General features: G+C 42.9%; 3 protein-coding genes across 3 annotated transcripts in view; all 3 read right to left on the bottom strand.

Moving 5' to 3' along the window:
- Positions 1 to 725, bottom strand: part of trim45 (tripartite motif containing 45) — a 30,378-nt gene extending 29,653 nt beyond the window's left edge. The window contains exon 1 of the mRNA XM_088315768.1: positions 51 to 725. Within this exon, the coding sequence (XP_088171894.1) occupies positions 51 to 649 (599 nt within the window). The 5' untranslated portion in view covers positions 650 to 725. The remainder of the gene's footprint in view (positions 1 to 50) is intronic.
- Positions 726 to 3,697: 2,972 nt separating this feature from the next.
- vtcn1 (V-set domain containing T cell activation inhibitor 1) lies at positions 3,698 to 8,805 on the bottom strand. Its single transcript, XM_088315267.1, is given in 5 exon segments — positions 3,698 to 3,917; positions 4,019 to 4,273; positions 7,411 to 7,770; positions 8,365 to 8,429; positions 8,687 to 8,805. Coding segments are annotated over 5 exon segments (819 nt in total). The 5' UTR covers positions 8,719 to 8,805; the 3' UTR covers positions 3,698 to 3,810.
- Positions 8,806 to 13,553: 4,748 nt separating this feature from the next.
- Positions 13,554 to 19,149, bottom strand: LOC148323142 (uncharacterized). The gene is made up of 5 exons (XM_088315648.1): positions 19,091 to 19,149; positions 18,455 to 18,877; positions 16,488 to 18,364; positions 14,286 to 15,788; positions 13,554 to 14,134 (listed from the first exon to the last, which is right to left on the bottom strand). The coding sequence occupies exons 1-5, from the start codon at positions 19,147 to 19,149 to the stop codon at positions 13,554 to 13,556; spliced, it is 4,443 nt and encodes a 1,480-aa protein (XP_088171774.1).
- Positions 19,150 to 20,103: the final 954 nt, after the last annotated feature.

Genomic DNA, 20,103 nt, shown 5'->3' with positions numbered 1-20,103 from the left:
TAGAAGAAAGCAGAGCGGAAGTAAATAGTCCTGAAAGAAGACTTAAGTACCTGTGCGCTTGAAAACAGAACTCGCACAAGTTGACACAGCAGACCTCACAGCGGCTCTCGGCCCGTCCTTCGCCGCACAGGTCACATCCAAGCGGGCCGTTCCTCACCAGAGTCTCTAAAAAGACCTCGTCCAACGCCAAGTGGTCGGTGCTCAACCCGGCAGGCCCCGAAGGCGGAAGGTCCACTTCGGAGTCACAGTCGGGGCAAAGGAGCGTGACGTTAACCCGTGTCGCTTTCTCTTTCGTAACTCCTCTGTCCGTTCTCTCTTGGCGGCGAGCAGCGGCCACCGAGAAAGGCTCCAACTGGATGATACAGTCCAGGCAGAAGGTGTGCAGGCAAGGCAGGATTTTAGGCTCCCGGTACAAGCGTTTGCACACGCTGCAAACCGCCTTGGGGTTCGCTGGAAGTCCGTCTTGTGCCATTACAGCAGTTGTCGTCAGCTGTTCGGAATCTTTTTCTTCGGACATTGTTGGTGCCCAAAACAAACAAACCAAACTTAGAGAATTTGTTTCAAACGCCGTCAGTGCTGAAGTAGAGTCTTGAGATTCACAGACACTCGCATGAATTTTTACCATCAAAATAAAAGCACATTTTTTCATGAGTTAAAATCCCACCGGAATGCACTCCTTGGAGCTTTCATGGCTCCAATGGGACATACGACACCACTTCATCGGTGGGCCAATGGAAGGGCGCCAGGGTCCAGCAGGGGCGGTCCGAACATTTTTAGGGACCCTCATATTTACACTAAACATGCCCATACTCGCCCCTTCTGCTGGCAGGACTGAACTAAGTAACCTTTCATCATACTATACTACATTTACACCGATTGTACTCAATGTATTGTGGTGTTAATTAATTGTCACGTATTACACGAAAGCACTGACCTTTTACAACTTGATTTGTTTCTTTTTCTCCACTCTACTTTTGTAAAATTGTGCATAAAATTAAACATACATGGAACGTGTTTCACTTGATTATAATCAAGATTATAATTAAGGTAATTAAGATTTCATTGATTTGTTGAGGCAAGGGAAGGATCGATAAGGTTCATTGACGTCATGGATATGCAAATTATCTGCATGAAATTCTAAATGAATAATCTTTAGGAAATAAATATGATATGAAATATGATAGAAATATTTCTTTTCCATCTTTGCTGGGCAGTTTTGCGAATTGATTACTTAATGTAAGGAGCTTTCTAACTTGGTGTAGCAATTATTTATTTACCTGTATTTTTTGCAGATTCATGCCTTGGAAAGTGAATCAAGGATTCCACTAAATAATAAAAATATGACAATATAATAAATAAACACGTTTTTCATTTTTAAAATAGAATGAACAGTTTTTATTTCTTAAATTCACATTGTTTATAGCAGCAAATTTGTATTTTTTTGTCTACAAGCAGAGCTAAATTGACCCCCTGTTTTAGAAATAGAAAATAGAAATAGAAATAGAAATCCCTTTATTGTCATTGTACTCAAGTGTGCAACGAGATTAGAGGGCTCCCCTCTCCAGTGCAATACAACAATAATACAGACAAATATATAAATTAGATAAATAAAGAAGGCAGTGCAATGGAATTCAGTACTGAATAGGGCATATAGAAACACATCACAATGCTGTTTTGCGAGGTTAGGGTGGTCTCGTGTGTGTGTGAGAGTTCAGTATGGAGATGGCTCTCGGAAAGAAACTGTTTCTCAGTCTATTGGTCCTTGATTTGATGCATCTGTAGCGCCTGCCAGAGGGCAACAGGTCGAACAGGTGTGAGTTTGGGTGGGTATTGTCATTGACGATGTTGAGAGCCCTTCTGAGGCACCGGGCGGTGTAGATGTCCGACAGTGGGGGGAGAGGGCAGCCAATAATCCTTTGCGCTGTTTTGACTGTCCTCTGGAGCCTCACTCTGTCCGCCTCAGTGCAGCCGCTGTACCAGGTGGAGACACAGTACGTCAGCAGGCTCTCGATGGACGAGTGGTAGAAGGCCAGCAGCAGCTTCCTGTCCAGGTTGAATTTCCTGAGGACTCTCAGGAAGTGCAGACGTTGGCGGACCTTCTTTACCACTGCTGTGGTGTTGTGACTCCAAGAAAGGTCATCGGAGATCTGTACTCCCAGGAACTTGAACGTGTGGACCCTCTCCACACACACGCCTTCGATGCAGAGGGGGGGCGGCAGCGTCTTGTTCCTCCTGAAGTCGACGACAATCTCCTTTGTTTTAGCAGAGTTAAGGTGCAGTCTGTTGTCCTTGCACCAAGTTGTCAGTCTCTTTACCTCCTCTCTGTAGGCTGTCTCGTCACCTTCCGAGATCAGACCGACCACTGTCGTGTCGTCAGCAAACTTTTATGTTAAACCGATTATTTCAGACTCAAGGCCCTTTTATTCCGAGCGCAAGTCTGGTGCACGGCGCGGCAAAGGGCCGGGCCCGTCAGAGTTTGGGCAATTTCGAAGATGGACTTTGCTTGGCGCAGGTAGACGGAGGCTGTCTATGCCATTTGGGCGTCAACACAACTGACTCTAATTGTGTCCAATCAATCAAGCGGCTTAAAAAAGTCTCGCTGCACTTTGATCATATTCATCAAAATAGTGTTGTACCACCTGCACCACAATTTAGACTTGGGGCTGTATTTTTGTGCAGAGTACATGTCTATTGCAAAGTCCAGTGCAACTGAGCGCATGGACTTGTTTTTTTTTTTTTAGCGTACTTTCCAATACTCGCACAGGGAGAAACGGGCATTTGCGCTGTTGAAGAAGGGAACGCAGCCAACCTTTCTCCCCTGTTCACTACCTTCTCCTCCCGTTCCCACAGAAAATAAAAGTAAAATCCTGTACCGTGCCGTTTCAGTGAAAAGTACTCCCATCCCAACCTGTTTCCATTCAGAATGGCTCCCACTCCTGTACCACTGCCATTTTGGAAGTCAGCTCCATTAAAAAGAAGAACAAATGGTTTGTCACCCCCTCTTCTTCAAGAACTTTCACGCTACCGTCTGATCCCGGGAATTTTGTATCCTGTACAGTCCCAATTTCACGATGAAAGGTAAAGTAGACTCCCATCCCGCGGGATTTGCGAAAAAATGGCACCCTCTAATGTAGATGCGAGCGAATTACAAGATTGTTGGTGGTTGCCAGCGCTACAAAATAAATCTGTTTTTGAGAAGTCTAAAATTTTGTCTACTTTTGTTCACAAACCTGCTAGTTGCTTTGCTTTGTGGGTGAGCAATACAATGCGAGAATGCCAAAATCACAAACACGCTAAACTGGACCTTTTTATGCTGCGAGCAGTCTACACTCTCTCGCCAAGTTGTAAGTTGTGTCGGGGGAGCGGCATCTCGGAACACCCAAATAGGCGCAATGTGGTCTGCTAAATTAACAAATACGGTAAACTACTTACCCTGGCATGAAAATTAATTTGCGCCTCTTCACTGGTGCCCATGTACTAAAACAGGGTTCTAACTAGGGGTGGGGTGGCCATTGGGAATGTCTGGAAAATATTAGAAATTTCCCAAACTGCCCTTGAATAATAAAATAAAAAATGAAAAAAAAAATAAAGGCATGAAAACTTCATATAAGACTTATTTCTACACTGTCACCTAAACAAATTATTGGCAGATACACAAGGCTTTCGTGTTATATAATATATTTCGTGTTATATATAATCAAAGAAATACAGTTTAAAACAGTATAATATACCAACAATACAAATATTTACATTATTTATGTGACACATTAGGACATAATTTATATTGAATTGTGGAGTACTTGTATTGCATTACAGTAGATAAATGCAAAAGACAGACATTATGAGTCTGAAATATGATGCGGGCAAGGCTGATGCGGCATTGTAGATAAAGAATGTTTCCCCGGTAACAACAGAGCCTGCAAAATATGACATAGAAGGAAAATATTCATAACATGTTCCTAAGGTTTGGAAATCAATGTTCCAAAATGCAATGTGTTCTATTCACCGGGCAACTGACCTGTTGACACAGTGGCATCAGAGTTTGCAACCACCAAGTCATTCTTAATCCTGCAGGTGTATGTGTCACTGATGTTGACTGACTGCAGTGTGCTGACCACTCAAAATATTCCCACAGAGCTCTGCTGGAAGTCTGTGCTCCCTTCAAGAACGTTGTCATCGGCGTCCAGCCATGTTACGTTGGGCCTGGGAAACCATCTGCTTGCCTCAGCTGTCAGGGTACCGTTTGACAAAATAAATGTGGGTTCTGAGAAAGCTAACAGGAGGAAGTAAAAACAAAAATCATGAGTACATCATCCCTCCAAATATGTGCAATGTCTTTAAATGTTAAGAAAAAAAAAACCCGAACCAGATTCTATTGAAAAAAAAAATTGTGGGGTGATCATGATCCAAAGGGGGCTGCTCACCTAAAATGTGCTCACAAGCAGAGAGACTTGGAGCACTTTGAAGTTACTGTCGACCAGAAATGGACAACACTCTTAATGGCCTTTTGATTAATTTGATTTACTAGACTGTTAATGCTAACATTCAAATGAATAAAAAAATATTAGTGAATCTAACTCAGAAATGATTAACCTGTTGTAAACACCAATCTTAAGTAGAAAATTAGGGTTGGGGAAGTTAAGTTAATGAAACTCATTTAAATTAAATTAGATAGAACAAGTTGTGGTCCCACGGCCCATTGCGGGTTCTTGCAGACATGCGCAGACATGCCCCATCTCGTCCGCGCTCTATTTCAACTCACTGGAAAAGCCACGGTGGAATCTAACGGAATTTGAAAGCAGCCCCTTTTGTGTTACTTGGTAAATAAACTACTCCACTGGCCCAAGTGGAGGAATTTAAGTATCTTGGGGTCTTGTTCACGAGTGAGGGGTGAATGGAGCGAGAGATTGACAGTCGGATCTCTGCAGTGTCCGCTGTGATGCGGATACTGTATCGGTCTGTTGTGGTGAAGAGGGAGCTGAGCCAAAAGGCGAAGCTCTCGATTTACCGGTCATTCTACGTTCCTACCCTCACCTATGGTGACGAGCTGTGGGTCGTGACGGAAAGAACAAGATACAGGCGGCCGAAATGAGTATCCTCCACAGGGTGTCTGGGCTCTCCCTTAGCGATAGGGTGGGAAGCTCGGCCATCCGGGAGGGACTCAGTGTCGAGCCGCTGCTCCTCCACATTGAGAGGAGGCAGATGAGGTGGCTCGGGCATCTGATTAGGATGCCAGCTGGACACCTCCCTGGGGAGGTGTTCTACGCATGTCCCACTGGCAGGAGGCCCAGAGGACGACAGAAAAATGGGCTCCGTGACGTAGAGTGATCCACCACCCAGACAAAAATAAGTCAAAGCAGATCTAGCATGTCAAGCAGTTGAGGGAATGGAAGGAGGCTCCAATGCAAGTTCCATTGGCATTACAGTTGATGGCCGAGATGAACAGCAATGGGGGTGTAGGCTACCCCAGCCGACCTCAACCAGTCTGCGGAGACCGCTTGCTGAGCTAGGAAAAGTCTGTCCTTGTTGAGCATCTGCTTGAAGGACAAGGGGCCAATTCGTCAGAAGCCCTAGCTGTCATGACCCGTGTCGGTCATGTCAGTGTTTTTGTTATTGTTTTCGTCACCTTCCTGCCATGTGCTCTTTGTTTATTTTTGTCAGATGAGTAGGGCGTTTCCCCTCAGCACTCATTCCCCACCAGCCATGCACCTGTTCCCCGTTTACCGTCACACACCTGATTCCCATCTGCTCCCCCTAATTACCGGACTATTTATCCACCCCTTGCCGACAGCTCAGCGTCGGAACATTGCTCCTGCTACGCCCGCGATACGTGATTGCCCCACTCACGGACATTACCACCCTCGCCATGCCGCTTCTCACGGACTTTCACGACCGCGTTTTTGTTCTCATCCCTTGGTCATGCTCTCGTTCTCGTTCCCGTTACGTTCCACAGTATTTGTCCCTGTCTTTTGTTCCTCGCCCTCCGATCCTGCTAGTTTCGTTGGGTCCCCCTTTGTTATCTTGCTCACGGCCACGTTGTTTTTCCTTGTTTTGATTCCCTTAATAAATTCCCCTTTCGCTACCCATGTCCCTGCTTCCTCGCATTTTGGGTCCTACCTCCTCCTCGCCGTACGGCGATCACGGCTCCACCCCCTCCTCGCCGTACGGCGATCACGGCTCCACCCCCTCCTGGCCGACCGGCAAACCTGACATTAACGGGTTACCCAACATCTGGTGGAAAAGCTACTGGGGAAGTGGAAAAGATGCATTGCTGAGTACGTTGGAACCATCAGAGAAGATCAGCTGGACCAGGTTCATTACAACTCTGGACCTCTTCAGCCAGTCTCTCCTGCATGGCATTTCAAACACCTCTTTCAATTCACTGTGAACCCCTTCAGTGTATGTGGAGCACTCGCCACTTTCTAGAGGCTGATGGACCATGTCCTGTAGGGGCGTGAGGACTGCAGTGCTGCCTATCATTGGCCAGATCTCAAGGGCAGGCCTGACATTGAATGCTAACAAGCTTCAGTGGGCGAGAGAGGAGGCAAGACATCTTGACGACTGGCTCGGACGAGGCGAGGTTCAACACCTTAATTGGAATACAAAGCCAGAATCTGAATGTACTTTGTTTGGGATTCATAAGGGTGGTATATACCATTTGGCAATTCGAGCATGCGTCATATAAACAGTTCAACCGGAAAAGACACCCTGCGTCCAGTCTACACATGCTCTCTCATGACGTAAGTTCGTAGTGACGATGTCGTATAGGTACTGCAAAAGGCAGCGTCTTAACAGAGCTCGTTGGCGACGCAAGAACTTGTTTTAAAGTATCGGGAACCTGTTTTTAACCAAGATTCTGCTTTAATAAAAGTGTTCGCGAATACTATACTCAATAGATTAACGACGTCCATATTGAAAAATCACATCATGTTTACATCGATCCCCTCCTGTCACAGGGCTGTGCTCCGTAGATCTGATTAACAGGTGGAGCATGTAAATAGCGGATCGGAAATGATCCCGTCATATGTAATATGATTTTCATTCTGAATGATTTCAATCAGAATGACAAAAATGTCTCCATGTGAACCTGGCTAATGTGGAAGATGACCAAAAATAAAGTCCCAGTGTCTTCAAGACTGTGATTCAGATTCAACCTGTTTTTATAGCAGACTTGTCAGGGAAGTTACATTGGGAAGTGTTTCATGAGTAAAAAGAAAAATCTGCTTTTTTGAAGGCTATTTTCAGGGTGCATATACTATTTGAGCATGTGTTCTTCATTTTTTTTAGATGGCATGTTATAGAATATTGTTGACTTTTTCTACGTCTTAAAAGCTGTTGCTTTCTATTTGCATGTTCCTGCTGTTTGATTATGGATGTTAACAGTACAACTGGAATGTCAAGTTTTCTCACCTGCCGTCCTAAGCATGATGTTGACATTCCCGCTGCCTCCCGAGTGGCTGAGCGAGCACGTGTACTCGCCTGCATCGCTGCGTCGCACCTTCCTCAACAGAAGTGAGGCGTTTCCTTTGACCACAAGGTCGCTGAAGATTGCTACCCTGCCGCTGTATTGTGAGTCCTGCTCGCTGTTGCTCTCGGCGCCATCCTCATATTGATAAACGATTCCAGTCAGTGACTCCTTCCTCCACGTGACGGACACCTCTTTGAGTGTATTTTGTTCGCTATCTGGGGACAAGAAGCAGCTGAGCATGTGGTCTTTGCCGAGGTTGGCCACAGGAAGTCTGTTGAGGCTCTCAACCAGAGACAAGCTGCCTTCAAAGACAACAGAAACTTTCACACAGTGCTGCAGCAAACTTGACACATCAGAGCTGTAACAGGTGGATTTACCTTTTACACAGAATGCAGTGAATGTACGCAGATAAGCATCTGGTGTGACGCACAAAATAGCCAGCCAGCGAAAATTATTTTCAGCACAAGAGTGCAAAAAGTGTGTCGCAGATGTGAAACTTTACTCTCGGTGTTAAACCTCAGAAAAATCACACCAATTCTGTATTGGTATGTTGTACGTTGGATAAAGTCAGCTGATATTGGCGCCGTTTAGCTCATGACTAATTTACATAAAGATATTGCAAAAGTGCTGCAGAATCACACTTGACACTGATACGTTGATGATTTTGTCTGGTGTGTTCTATAAGATACTTTTATAACAATTGCTTTCAACACAACAGTGACTTGTGAAAGAGTTTAAAAGTATGGATTGTCGAGTCTTTTCGATTTTATATAAGCCAGACTAAAGAAATTATAAGAGGACATTGTGGAACTACGTGGTGAATTTCCTAATGTTAGTGTACATATCAACATACAAATGGCAAAACATGTTTGGCTGATTCATTTGAAAAGGCTTACCTGAGAGTGTCAATGACAAGATGAGGATGATGAGCGCTGAGAAGACAACAATGAGCGTGATCATGCTACACGCACAAACACACACACAAATGCACGCGCGCACACACGCCCTCACACGCACACCCACACACACACACACACACACGTATTCAGTGTGCTTTCTTAAAAGACAAAGATAAGACATTATATTTTGATTTAGTCAGAGTTATAATACAAGGTCCCCAGCAGCTGCTCATTATTACAAAGTAATTCCAATTTGCTCCATTATTGATTGGGTTGCGACTTCGCTCTAGTTGTGTTGAAAACAACACCGTATGCTCACATGTAGAAGATAATCTGTCCCAGTGAAGCCATGGCTGGTCATGTGCAAACACCTTTGGAGGAAAACTTCTTGTTGAAGTCAAATTTCCTGAAAAAAACCACTGATGCGACGAACAATACCTTCTTGACTTGTTTAGACTGATTCACTCACTCACACACAGCAAAGCGTCTTAAGTACAAAACCATGAGTCAATATTACCTTAAGGCGTATGCAGCTGCGATTAAAATGAAGCTGATTTGCACTGCCAAGAAAAGGGAGGCTTCCTACCATATTCCACAAACATACATTTTAACATTTTAGGCTCATTGAAGAGTTTTAAATTGTCCAAAGTTGTGAATGTGAGTGTGATTGGTTGTTTGCCTATATGTGCCCTGAGATATGCTAGAGACCATTCCAGAGTATACCTTGTCTCTCGCCCAACATTAGATGGGATAGGGTTGAGGACACCCGTGATCCTAATGATTGGTATGCAAATGGGTGACCAAATGAAGTCTGTGGTATCTACTGTAGCTATGCTATTGATTGATGATTTATATGATATCTACGGTATGCTTCCGATCTATAGTATCCAAAGTACTGGATATAAATTGTACCATTCCTGCTTTCAATGTTTTTTTTGCATACTTATTAAAATTAAATGTTTTTTTAAAATCAAGCTAATTTTAATATCTCAAAGACAACTAAACAAACAACTAACAATTTTATTCATCAACTTATTCACCGGCATTGCCAAAAAATACATTCATTTTACCGGTGCTGGCAGTGAATGAGTTAAGGGAAACAATTTCCAAACCAAATCTGAAAAGAGTCAACAGTGGTTAACCACAGTTTTTGAAAAATTTCTGGGGGGCTATAGCGAGCCATTTTTAAAAACTGACACAAGAAAATAATAAAATATTGATGATTTTGCCAGGCCTGTTGTGTTTGCAAAATTTTGTGAGAGTTTTTGTCAATGTTTACAACTTTGAAATCAGCGTTGTTTTATTGCCGAACTGTGCAGCCACTCCCACTGCTTTTCATGAAAAATGACAAATTCCGTATTTTGACATATTGAACTCCAAACTATCATCTGATCAAATATGAGGTCTTGTTAACCTGCTCAAAGAAAACATCAAAGAAAATAACTTGTATTTGCTTTAACCAGTAGGTGGCGCTACCACTATGATGAAAAATAAGTTCCTAGATGTTTGCAGGCTAGACTATCGGCAAATATGAAAAATTTCGAGAAGATAGGATCATTTGAGTAATGTTACACCAGCTTTTCTTTCCACAGTGAATGATCACAATTTGCAGCATTCTAATGGCCACATTCTTTGCTGAAAAGTCACAAAATTCTGCAGAGTGTAAGATCAACTTGAGGCTGTACTGCAAAATTTTCAGTTGGATTAGTTCAAGTGACTTCGTGCAATACGTTAAAATGTAAAAAAAAAAGCGCTAGGTGGGCCACGACACTTTGTATACATGTGAGGTTTTGGATTTTTTTGGAGCCTGAGCCTGTGCAGGGGGGTTTGTCACAGGTCTTAAGATGGTACAGCTGAAATTTTAAGTCAATCGGATGAACACTCTAGGATCAGGGTGCAAAAGAATGACCCTGTCAATGTGCAAAAATGAGCCAAAATCGGGCATTCATATATATATATATATATATATATATATATACATATATATATATATAGATATATATACTCTCACATGAGTACCAGGAGATAGTGTTGGGTACTCACCATGCGGTCTTAAGTAGATTCTTCCTCGATGTCCTCCTGACATTATAAAACTTACTACACAAAAGAGATCCCATTTTCTTTACACAATTTCTTCAGTGTTGCAGTGTTTTTTGCACCACCTTTCTGTAAATAAAACTGCATCAGCTTTAAATGTGTCACAGTTAAGGCACACCGTGATCAGCTGACTTGGCACAGATCTCCAGTGTGTGCAGTGCACAAAATGTGCACCAGGGAGCCTCCAACTGTAACAAGTTGCTTAAGTTTCGGCACAATGTTGTTGTCCGCTCGAACGTTAACAGCTGCACCGTCTGTGCACACAGCAACCAGTTTAGCGGGCCAGTTATCCAAGCCTGCGTCCTCGAAAAGTTTCACTAGTCCGTCAGTTATGGCTTGTGCGGTTTGATCAGCACCCAGTTCAATTAGTCCAACGGAGTCTGGGGTAACTGGACACCGACACGGCGTAAACAATCTCCTGTTCAGTTTTTGTGACGTCCTCCAATCCATCAAAAAGTAGACCGAAAAATCAGAATAGGAAGACATGGGCCGTGCATGCTTAGCTTTATGAAAGGCAAGGATAGAGGTTGCCGTTGTTCGTCGTTGAGTCTGTCTCACCACCGCGTAAGAGGACCATTGGCTATTTCTTCTCGGCTAGCATGTTTATTGGCAATAATCATGTGCTCTTTGCTCTTTTCGTGGATGTGAACGTGAGCGGCAAATCTTGCACCACATTTCAGTACACTCATCATTAGCTTCAAGCCACAGCACATCTTAAAGCCACTTTTCAGAAAATACTCTCTTGTTTGGCTCAGATTCGCTTGGCCGTTTCTTTTTTGGTGGTGAAACACCCAAAAAGTTGCTTAAAGTCTGTTGTGGGTTTTTTTTGGGCATATTTCACCTCGTTCGTTGTGCTTCAGATGAGATAGTGGATTGATGGCAGTGTATACAGGTACGCAAAGGCGCATCGTGACGCACATGACGTTACGCATCCGTGATTTCTGTTGCGCATGCGTACCTGCGTACCAGTTATGTGTGTGTGGGTAAATATATATGTATATATATATATATATATATATATATATATATATATATATTAGTGCTGTAGTGATTAATCTTTTTTTAAGGAATTAATCAAAAAATTCCATGATTAATTACGATTAATCACGTTTTTCAACTACTATTTTTTGCGAAGCTTGTAACAGATATTTACTTGAATGATATCTTGGAATTGATGCAAAATCACCAAATATTAAATATATTTAATTCAAAGACTTATTGATTCTTGAATACGGTCTAAATGGACACATCTTTACAGGATTGTACGTTGGGCTAAAATGTATCACGGTATTTTAGTGAAGGTAAGCTAATTTCAGGATAAAAACTGAAACTTTAACATAGTTATTAGCTAACGTTGCTCCACAATTGTCCACTGCCGGGCTTGTAGATCCGTTCCTCTAACAGCGTCCAGCTTGGTATTCTTCATTTCACATTTTTCAAGTTAAATTTGTTGTGTATCAAGTATTTAAGTTACATGTTGAGGAGTGGGTTGCAACGGCATAATAGAGGTGTCAACACCTCTAGAATAAAAATAAAAAATGGAAAAAAAATACTTAAGTCATAGTCCCTTCATCCTTATTCAAAAAGCAATTTTCCTTCATCTACGTCCGTCCTTGTCCGTTTAAAGCGTTTCTGTTCTTACATTTCACCAGTCTGTCACCAACCCCCACCCTCCACAAAATAAATAACATAAATCGTGGGAGTATCTTGTGAGTAGATTGGATGGTTTAAGTCTCAACCAAGATAGCATTTAGCTGCCAACACAACCACCGTCGGGCACGAGACTGACTGGCGACGCATCAACTTTTTTGACAAAGGAGGAGTGCTCCTCCTCTAGTCTGCTTGAAGCAAAGGAAAGTTACAACCTCCCGCATATAAACATGGTGAACTCACGACAATCGACGCGTCATGATATCACGCTCGCCCTGAAGTGGTGTATTGGCAATTACGCAAGCAAGACAGGCTGGGGGTGTTTCTGTCAATTGTCAGTGAAACGAGCGTCCGTGGCTTCTTGACCCGGTCACGGACAATTACAGGGAATGACAAAAACCTATTTTTGTCCTTGCTTTAGTCCATTGTTTTTAAAAAAGTTCACATCATCCGTCCTCCGTCCCCATTATAGGTGGAACATTCTGTCCCTGGGATGGAATGCCCATCTCTGGATACATAAGAAATTCTGACATGGTTTAACCAATGACAGTGCAGGGGTGACTTCTAGCAGCATCCAGATTTTCCTTTCTGGAGCTCTGCTAGAAAGTTGACGTTTTCATGTTTCCAGGCATTTGTGTTGCTTTCCGACTGCATTGTGCTAACTTTTGACTGGTTTGGTGAGGTTGATTTACCATGGCTAAAATGGAGTTGCATCAGTGTTAGTGGTAAATGCCGTGATGTGGGAAAATGATGTGATGTTACTTCTGCGATGTTAGAGCTCGTCAGACGTACTAACAATGAAGCATAATGGGGACAGGGACACATTTTACTCAAGAGGAGACTGAAAGTAAGGTGCAGTATAGGTGAGACTCTGAAGCAGGATACTGCAAGATTCAGCGTTATAACAGCAACAGTGTAAGCTAATGTTATTGTCTTTTTGCTTTATTTATAATTTAGTAATGATGAACAGCCAGAAGTGGAAATCCTGGCTGACCAGCTACTAGGATGGTATTGTTCATTGTAGCACCAGCTACAACATAATAGCTCTAAAAACAAGTAGCAGCAAAGGAGTAATGTTACACAAATGGAAAAAGCAACGGGTACACATATGGGGGGCAAGTTTCATTCTCCTTTTTCCTGCTTCCGTCAGAATCTCCAACTGAGAAAATGAAATTATGTTTTCTTCACATTGTATGAGGAAAACATAGCCTCTCATGATTTTTTTTTCCGGCTTGAGTGCTACAGAGCAAATGTTGACTCTGTTCTGACATGCTCCCGTAATTCATATTCCAGCAAAGAAGTTACAGTTCATAGTCTTCCTCACTGGAAATACTGATAAACTAGTCAATAGAAGTCTTGCTATCAATGCTCATGGCCCAGATCATCATTTCAAGTATGACGATGAATTGAAAGTACTTGACTGAAGAAGTGCTACTATTTTACCGTCGAAAAATCTTTCTCCAAAGCCTCTTAAAAAAAGAGATTTTAGTCTTTTTTTGCTGAGCTTTAAGCGAAGTGTCCATTTTTTCAATTTTGCTCTTCTCTGGAGAAACTTTGCGCCTCCTCAACCTGGCAAAGAAGTTTTTCAACCTTATAAAACATTTTTTGTCCGGGAGAGGTGTGTCTGGTTCTGGGAGTTGCGAGAGTCCCAGTGTTGAACTATGAACTACATTTTTTTTCTTTAACATTCGAGTTCTTTTTACATCTTGTGAGGCCATCAGTTTGTGTTTCCTCTTCTTATTGCTTTCAGGAGTGTCACAAGGAAAATGTTTTGGGGTTGAGGTTGTAATGTTTTCTTTGGTAGTTGACTGTGCCTCTGTGGCCTCTTTTGTCTTTTCATCCTCAGGAACCTCAAAAAGGTAGTGTGGACAAGGGTGTTCACTGTCATCCTTTGATTCTGTTGCAATTGGGTGAACTTTGCACAGCTGACGTCTTGATAAGATGTCTGTAAAGCCAGCCAGGTTCTCTGCGTTCTCGTGAGTACTATCTGGGACTGCCATGGAGTTTTCAGGAAGTTCTTCTGCAACAGATGACATTTTCACACTCTGCTCTCCTTGCAGGTTTGTGACTTTTGATGCCTCATCTTCTCTTCTGATATTATTAACTAACATGACTAAGCAAAGCCTCAAATATAGTGATGGAGCATGTTTGTAGCGCAGCAGAGTACTCACCGAGAATGTCTCTGGTGGTTTGTCGGTGGCAACTCTCGTGCTCCAAAAGTTTTGAAGTTGAATTCCCTTCCTGCACTACCAGAGGGCTAACATGAGTTTTAGATTGGACGTCTTCTTCGTGTGTTGACGCCCTGCCTACTTTTGTGGATTCCGAGTAGTCCTCTACTTGATTCAATAGGGCCTGAAATAGGGTGTTGGAGCATGTTTTCATTGCATCACAGAAGTACTTTTCCAGAATTTGTGGCATTGATAGTGTAATCTCTGGCAATGAATGTTTCAATGACTTTGATGGCACTTCTGCTTGGTGTTCGATTTGCATCGCTTGATGAGTAGCGCTGCCAGTAGTCTCAGTGGTGAGTTCTTGGGTGCCACTGGGTGATGCAGAACCTGTGTTTTGCGACAGTTCTTGTACTGAAAGCGTTTCCTCATGTGGGCTTGTTTGAATTAAGTTTGCTTTCCTGAACTGCTCACACGTGGTTGCCAGACGAGGTATAACACCTACGTGCTGCTGTTTGGATGGAGATGGGCTCAATTTGGATGCAATGTCTTCGTTTTGTGTGATCCCAATTTGATGAACGGAGCCCTCACAGATGGAGGTGGAGGCAGCCTGAATGTCGACATCCAAGCATACTAACGTAGGGGATGAGGCTTGAGAGCCAGTCTTAGGTTTTAAGAGTTCTGGAGGTGAGTACTTGAGGTCATTTTCTGGGACGGCGCACAAGTCTTTATTCTGCGCCCCACGTGGAGATGAACTTGTGGAGGATTTTGATGATGCCATCGAAACAAATTCTATACTAGAGGAACTTAAGTCTAGTTTATCCACATCCTTTATATCATCAATGGAGCACACTGAGGTATGGCTTCCTTCTGCTGTGAATTCATGTGTTGAATCTTTGAGGGAAACCAGATCTATTTCAGGGGATATTCCTGTGATGTTCTCTCGTGGTGATGCGCTCATGATTTTGGATGATTTTGACACTATAACCTCCTCAAGTTCCTTTTCAGCATCAGTCGTCACAAAATCCAACTTGGGTGGAGTTTTACCCCTTTTCTCCTTCTCTAGTCGCGAGGGGCTTGTTGTTTTTGATGTTTTTTCCTCACCCAAGTCACTATCAACCTCCACAATAGCTACTTCCTGAGTGGAGCTCAAGGGTGGAGTTCCATCCCCTTTTTGCTCCCCTACTAATGATGGACTCAGTGACATTGATGATTTCTTTTCATCCAAGTCACTACCAACATCCAGATGATCATGACCAGTAGCTTGACTTGGTGATAGACTCAAGGATTTTGATGCTTTTTCTTCATCCTCAACATTGTTAACCCCCAGAGGTTCAAACTCCGGACCAAGAAAGGTAGAGGGGGGTATTGCATCACTACATGGCTCTTGTCTTGGTGATAGACTCACTGATTTTGACGGTTTGTCTTCATCCACATCACTGTTAACATCTAGAAGATCCTGGCCAGTAGAGGTAGAGGGTGATGTTGCATCCCCGTACTGCTCACCTCTTGGTGATGGACTCAAGGATTTTAATAGTTTTGCTTCACCCACATCACTGCTAACATCCAGAGGATCCTGACCAGAAGAGGTAGAGGGTGGTGTTGCATTCCCATACTGCTCACCTCTTGGTGATACTCTTAAAGATTTTGATGATTTTACTTCATCCACATCACTGCTAACATCCAGAGGATGTTGCCCAGGAGGGGTCAAGGGGGGTGTCGCATCCCCATACTGCTCACCTTTTGGCGATACTCTTGAGGATTTTGATTTCTCTTCTTCACCATCACTGTTAACATTCAGATGATCCTGACCAGTAGAGGAAGAGGGTGGTGTTGAATCACCATACTGCTCACCTCTTGGTGATATTCTTGAGGATTTGGATGATTTCTCTTCATCTACATCACCGTTAAAATCCAGAGGATGTTGGCCAGGAGAGGTAGAGGGTGGTGTTGCATTCCTATACTGCTCACGTCTTGGTGATACCCTTGGGGATTTTGATGATTTCGCTTCATCCGCATCACTGTTAACGTCCAGTGGATGTTGGCCAGGAGAGGTAGAGGGTGGTGTTGCATTCCCATACTGCTCACCTCTTGGTGATACTCTTGAGGATTTTGATGATTTCGCTTCATCCACATCACTGTTTACATCAAGAGGATGTTGGCCAGGAGAGGTAGAGGGTGATGTTGGGTTCCCATACTGCTCACCTTTTGGTGATAGGCTCGAGGATTTTGATGGTTTCTCTTCATCCACATCACTGTTAACATCCAGAAGATCCTGACCAGTAGAGGTAGAGGGTGGTGTTACAGCCGCATACTGCTCACCTGTTGGTGAAAGACTCATGGCTTTTGATGTTTTCTCTTCTTCCGCTTCACTGTCATCCCTCTCATGTTCGAACTGCTGACCAGTAGAGATAGAGAATGGTGTTGCATCACTATACTGCTCACGTCTTGGTGATATCCTTGAGGATTTTGATGATTTCGCTTCATCCGCATCACTGTTAACGTCCAGTGGATGTTGGCCAGGAGAGGTAGAGGGTGGTGTTGCATTCCCATACTGCTCACCTCTTGGTGATACTCTTGAGGATTTTGATGATTTCGCTTCATCCACATCACTGTTTACATCCAGAGGATGTTGGCCAGGAAAGGTAGAGGGTGATGTTGGGTTCCCATACTGCTCACCTTTTGGTGATAGGCTCGAGGATTTTGATGGTTTCTCTTCATCCACATCACTGTTAACATCCAGAAGATCCTGACCAGTAGAGGTAGAGGGTGGTGTTACAGTCGCATACTGCTCACCTGTTGGTGAAAGACTCATGGCTTTTGATGTTTTCTCTTCTTCCGCTTCACTGTCATCCCTCTCATGTTCGAACTGCTGACCAGTAGAGATAGAGAATGGTGTTGCATCACTATACTGCTCATACTTGGGTGATAGACTCAAGGATTTTGAGATTTTCTCTTCATCCACATCACTGTAAACATCAAGAGGATCCTGACCAGTTGAGGTGGAGGGAGGTGTTGCATCTCGATACTGCTCATGTCTTGGTGATAGACTCAATGATTTTGATTGTTTCTCTTCATCAACATCACTGTAACCATTCACAGGATCAGATACTCCACAAGAAGAAGTTGAGGGTGGTGTTACATCCCTATACTGCTCTTCTTTTGGTGATAGACTTAAGAATTTTGACCGTTTTACTTCATCCACATTACTGTCAACATCAAGGGGCTCAAACTCCCGATCAATAGACATAGAGGTTGGTGTTGTATCCCCATAATGCTCCTCTTTTGGTGATAGACTCAAAGATTTTGACCGTTGTTTTTCATCCAAATCACTATCAATATGCAGAAAATCAAAACCCTGGCCAGTAGAGATAGAGGGTGGTGTTGCATCCCCATACTTCTGTCTTGGTGACAGACTTAAGGATTTTGATTGTTTCTCTTCATCCAGATCACTATCAACTGCTGCAGAATCTGACTGCTGACAAGCAGACGTTGGGGATGGAGTTTTCTCCCCACCCTGCTTCTCTTTTGGTGAAAGACTTAAGGATTTTGACTGTTCTTGATCCACATCGCTGTAAACATCGAGAGTGTCAAACCCGTGACCAATAGAGATAGAGGGTGGTGTTGCATCACCACGGTGCTCCTCTCTTGGTGACAGACTCAATAATTTGAATGGTTTCTCTTCATTCACATCACTATCAACCTCTACAGAATCCGACTCCTGACAAGCAGAGGTTGCGGGTGGGCTTGCCTTCCCATACTGCTTGTCTTGTGGTGATGGCGTCAAAGATTTCAATCGCTTCTTCTCATCTAAATCCTGATCAACCACAGGAACTAACTCCTGACTGTAAGAGCTTGAGGACGATGTTCCCTCTCTATACTGTGCTTCTCGTGGTAATGGACTGAAGGATTTTGATGGCATCTTATCATCTAAAGCATTGTGAACCTCCACAGGATTTGACTCCTGAGAAGCAGAGTTGAAGGGTACTGTCGCTTCACTGTACTGCTCCTCTCCCACCTTTTCTTCTGTTGTTACAAACTTATTGTGATCTAATTCTTGACCAATGGGGCTCCAGTGTGTTTTTTTACTACCTGGGCTGTCACTGGAACATATGGAGGTTGGGCTGCTTACATTCCTCGAAGTTTCTGTGGTCAAAACCAGGTCAGTGGAGACAGAAGATAGTTCTCCACTGTGTACCTCTTGGGATGATTTGGATGATACACCGGCTGGTAGTTCCAAATCACTATCCTCAGGATTTAATTCCTCACAATGGGTGGCCGGTGACACATTTCTGTTCTGGTCATCTTGGGGTGATGGTTTTAAGGATTTGGATGCCACTTGTGCATGTTTGTTAGCATCGACGTATTGAACAAAGCCCTTATAAATGGTTGTGGAGGCTGTCTTTATTGCAGCCTGGACTTCATCATCCAAACAAATTGAGGCAGGAGATGAGGCGGTAGAACTGCTGTGATGTTCTGTGATTTTTGGGGTTGATTCTCTTAGTACAACCTGGTCTTCTTGATCACCTGTGCACATTTGCTCCTCAAGAGGAGAAGATTGCATGACATAGTCCAATTTTTCATCGGATGTGACACTATCATCCGCTACATAACTTGACTCTCGTCTTTTGATTAAACCCTGCATGTCGTCATAGGGATCCACGAATATGGGCGTGCCTGCCTCTGGACCACTTCCATACTTTGCGGCTTCTTGTGCCTGATCACTATGCAAGGAGTCATCCTTAGCATCTGAAGACTCATTTTCTATTTGCCTCTCACTGTCATTATTGTTCAGGCTATCCACCAACCCAGAGAAAGATAAATTAGACTTTTCATTAGTTTCTGTTGAGTTGTTGTCTGATTCCATCTCCTAATCTTAAAGTGTGTTAAATGATATCTATTATCCTTCCTTATTAAGGTCATTATTTCTCAACTCTCATGGCGGCAAATTTTATTGACATGCAAATAACAAATTTTGTGTGTGGATGGTGGCTTGTAAACATAGGCCTTCATGACTGGGCGTTGGCTTTTAAAACTAAAAACACAGCCTTCAATGCATACACATGCTGCCTTCATTGACCAAACATAAGCCTTTATGACTTCAGTTATTCAGCCTTCGATGATCTCATCGGGATTACATCATAGGATTGTCAGGTTGGCTGTCACATGACTCTGATGGTTGGTTAACATCCAACCACAGAAATAGACAATTATTGCGATGTTATTGTACATAATTCAAGACAGGCAATTCCCCTAACAGATTTTGAGTAGTAGCAATTGCACAAATTTCAATTCAACTTGATTATTATTAGCATGACGTCTGTGACCCTTGTGAGGATAAGCGGTTTGGATAATGGATGGATGGTGAGTTGAAGTACATCTTCTGCACAAATTATATGAGTGAGAGATTTCATATTGGACAAAATCTTTATGATGGTGCTTGCAGTTAAATGTGAGGTGTTTTTAATACGTTGGTCAAGTATTTAGCGCGATGAAATAGGTCCAAATATGAGCAACACAATCTCAGTATGAGGCATTGCACAATGCAAACTACGACCACAATAATAACATGCTTTACAACTGTACATCTATTATTAAGCCTGGTAATATTACATTAGCTCAAGACAGACTATAAGACTCACCTGTATATAAACCACAGCAAGTCCTTTTTAAAAAAAAACAAAAAAAAACACACCAGGCGATAAGCCGCAGTTTTCTATGTTGAAAAAAATTTTTGTACTGTAAATGCACATAAAGGTACATAAGGAGATTCTTAAAACAGTGCCTTTTAAAACTTCAACAATTTTGCTAATTAAAACAG

This window comes from Idiotropiscis lumnitzeri, chromosome 14 (assembly GCF_059441095.1).
Source record: "Idiotropiscis lumnitzeri isolate Australia: NSW breed Sydney's pygmy pipehorse chromosome 14, RoL_Ilum_1.0, whole genome shotgun sequence".
NCBI lineage: Eukaryota > Metazoa > Chordata > Actinopteri > Syngnathiformes > Syngnathidae > Idiotropiscis > Idiotropiscis lumnitzeri.
The sequence above is the reverse complement of the archived record's forward strand: the minus strand, read 5'-3'. Positions and strand labels throughout refer to the sequence as shown.

What these genes read in the sequence shown, in the direction of transcription:
- LOC148323142 (XM_088315648.1), bottom strand. Translation starts at nt 19,149, where the DNA reads ATGGAATCAGACAACAACTCAACAGAAACTAATGAAAAGTCTAATTTA. An exon ending in TCTAATTTATCTTTCTCTGG is followed by an intron (nt 18,878 to 19,090) that starts GTTGGTGGATAG and finishes AGCGGATGATAG; the next exon opens with TGTCACATCCGATGAAAAAT. An exon ending in AGTGGAGAACTATCTTCTGT is followed by an intron (nt 18,365 to 18,454) that starts CTCCACTGACCT and finishes AGGTAGTAAAAA; the next exon opens with AACACACTGGAGCCCCATTG.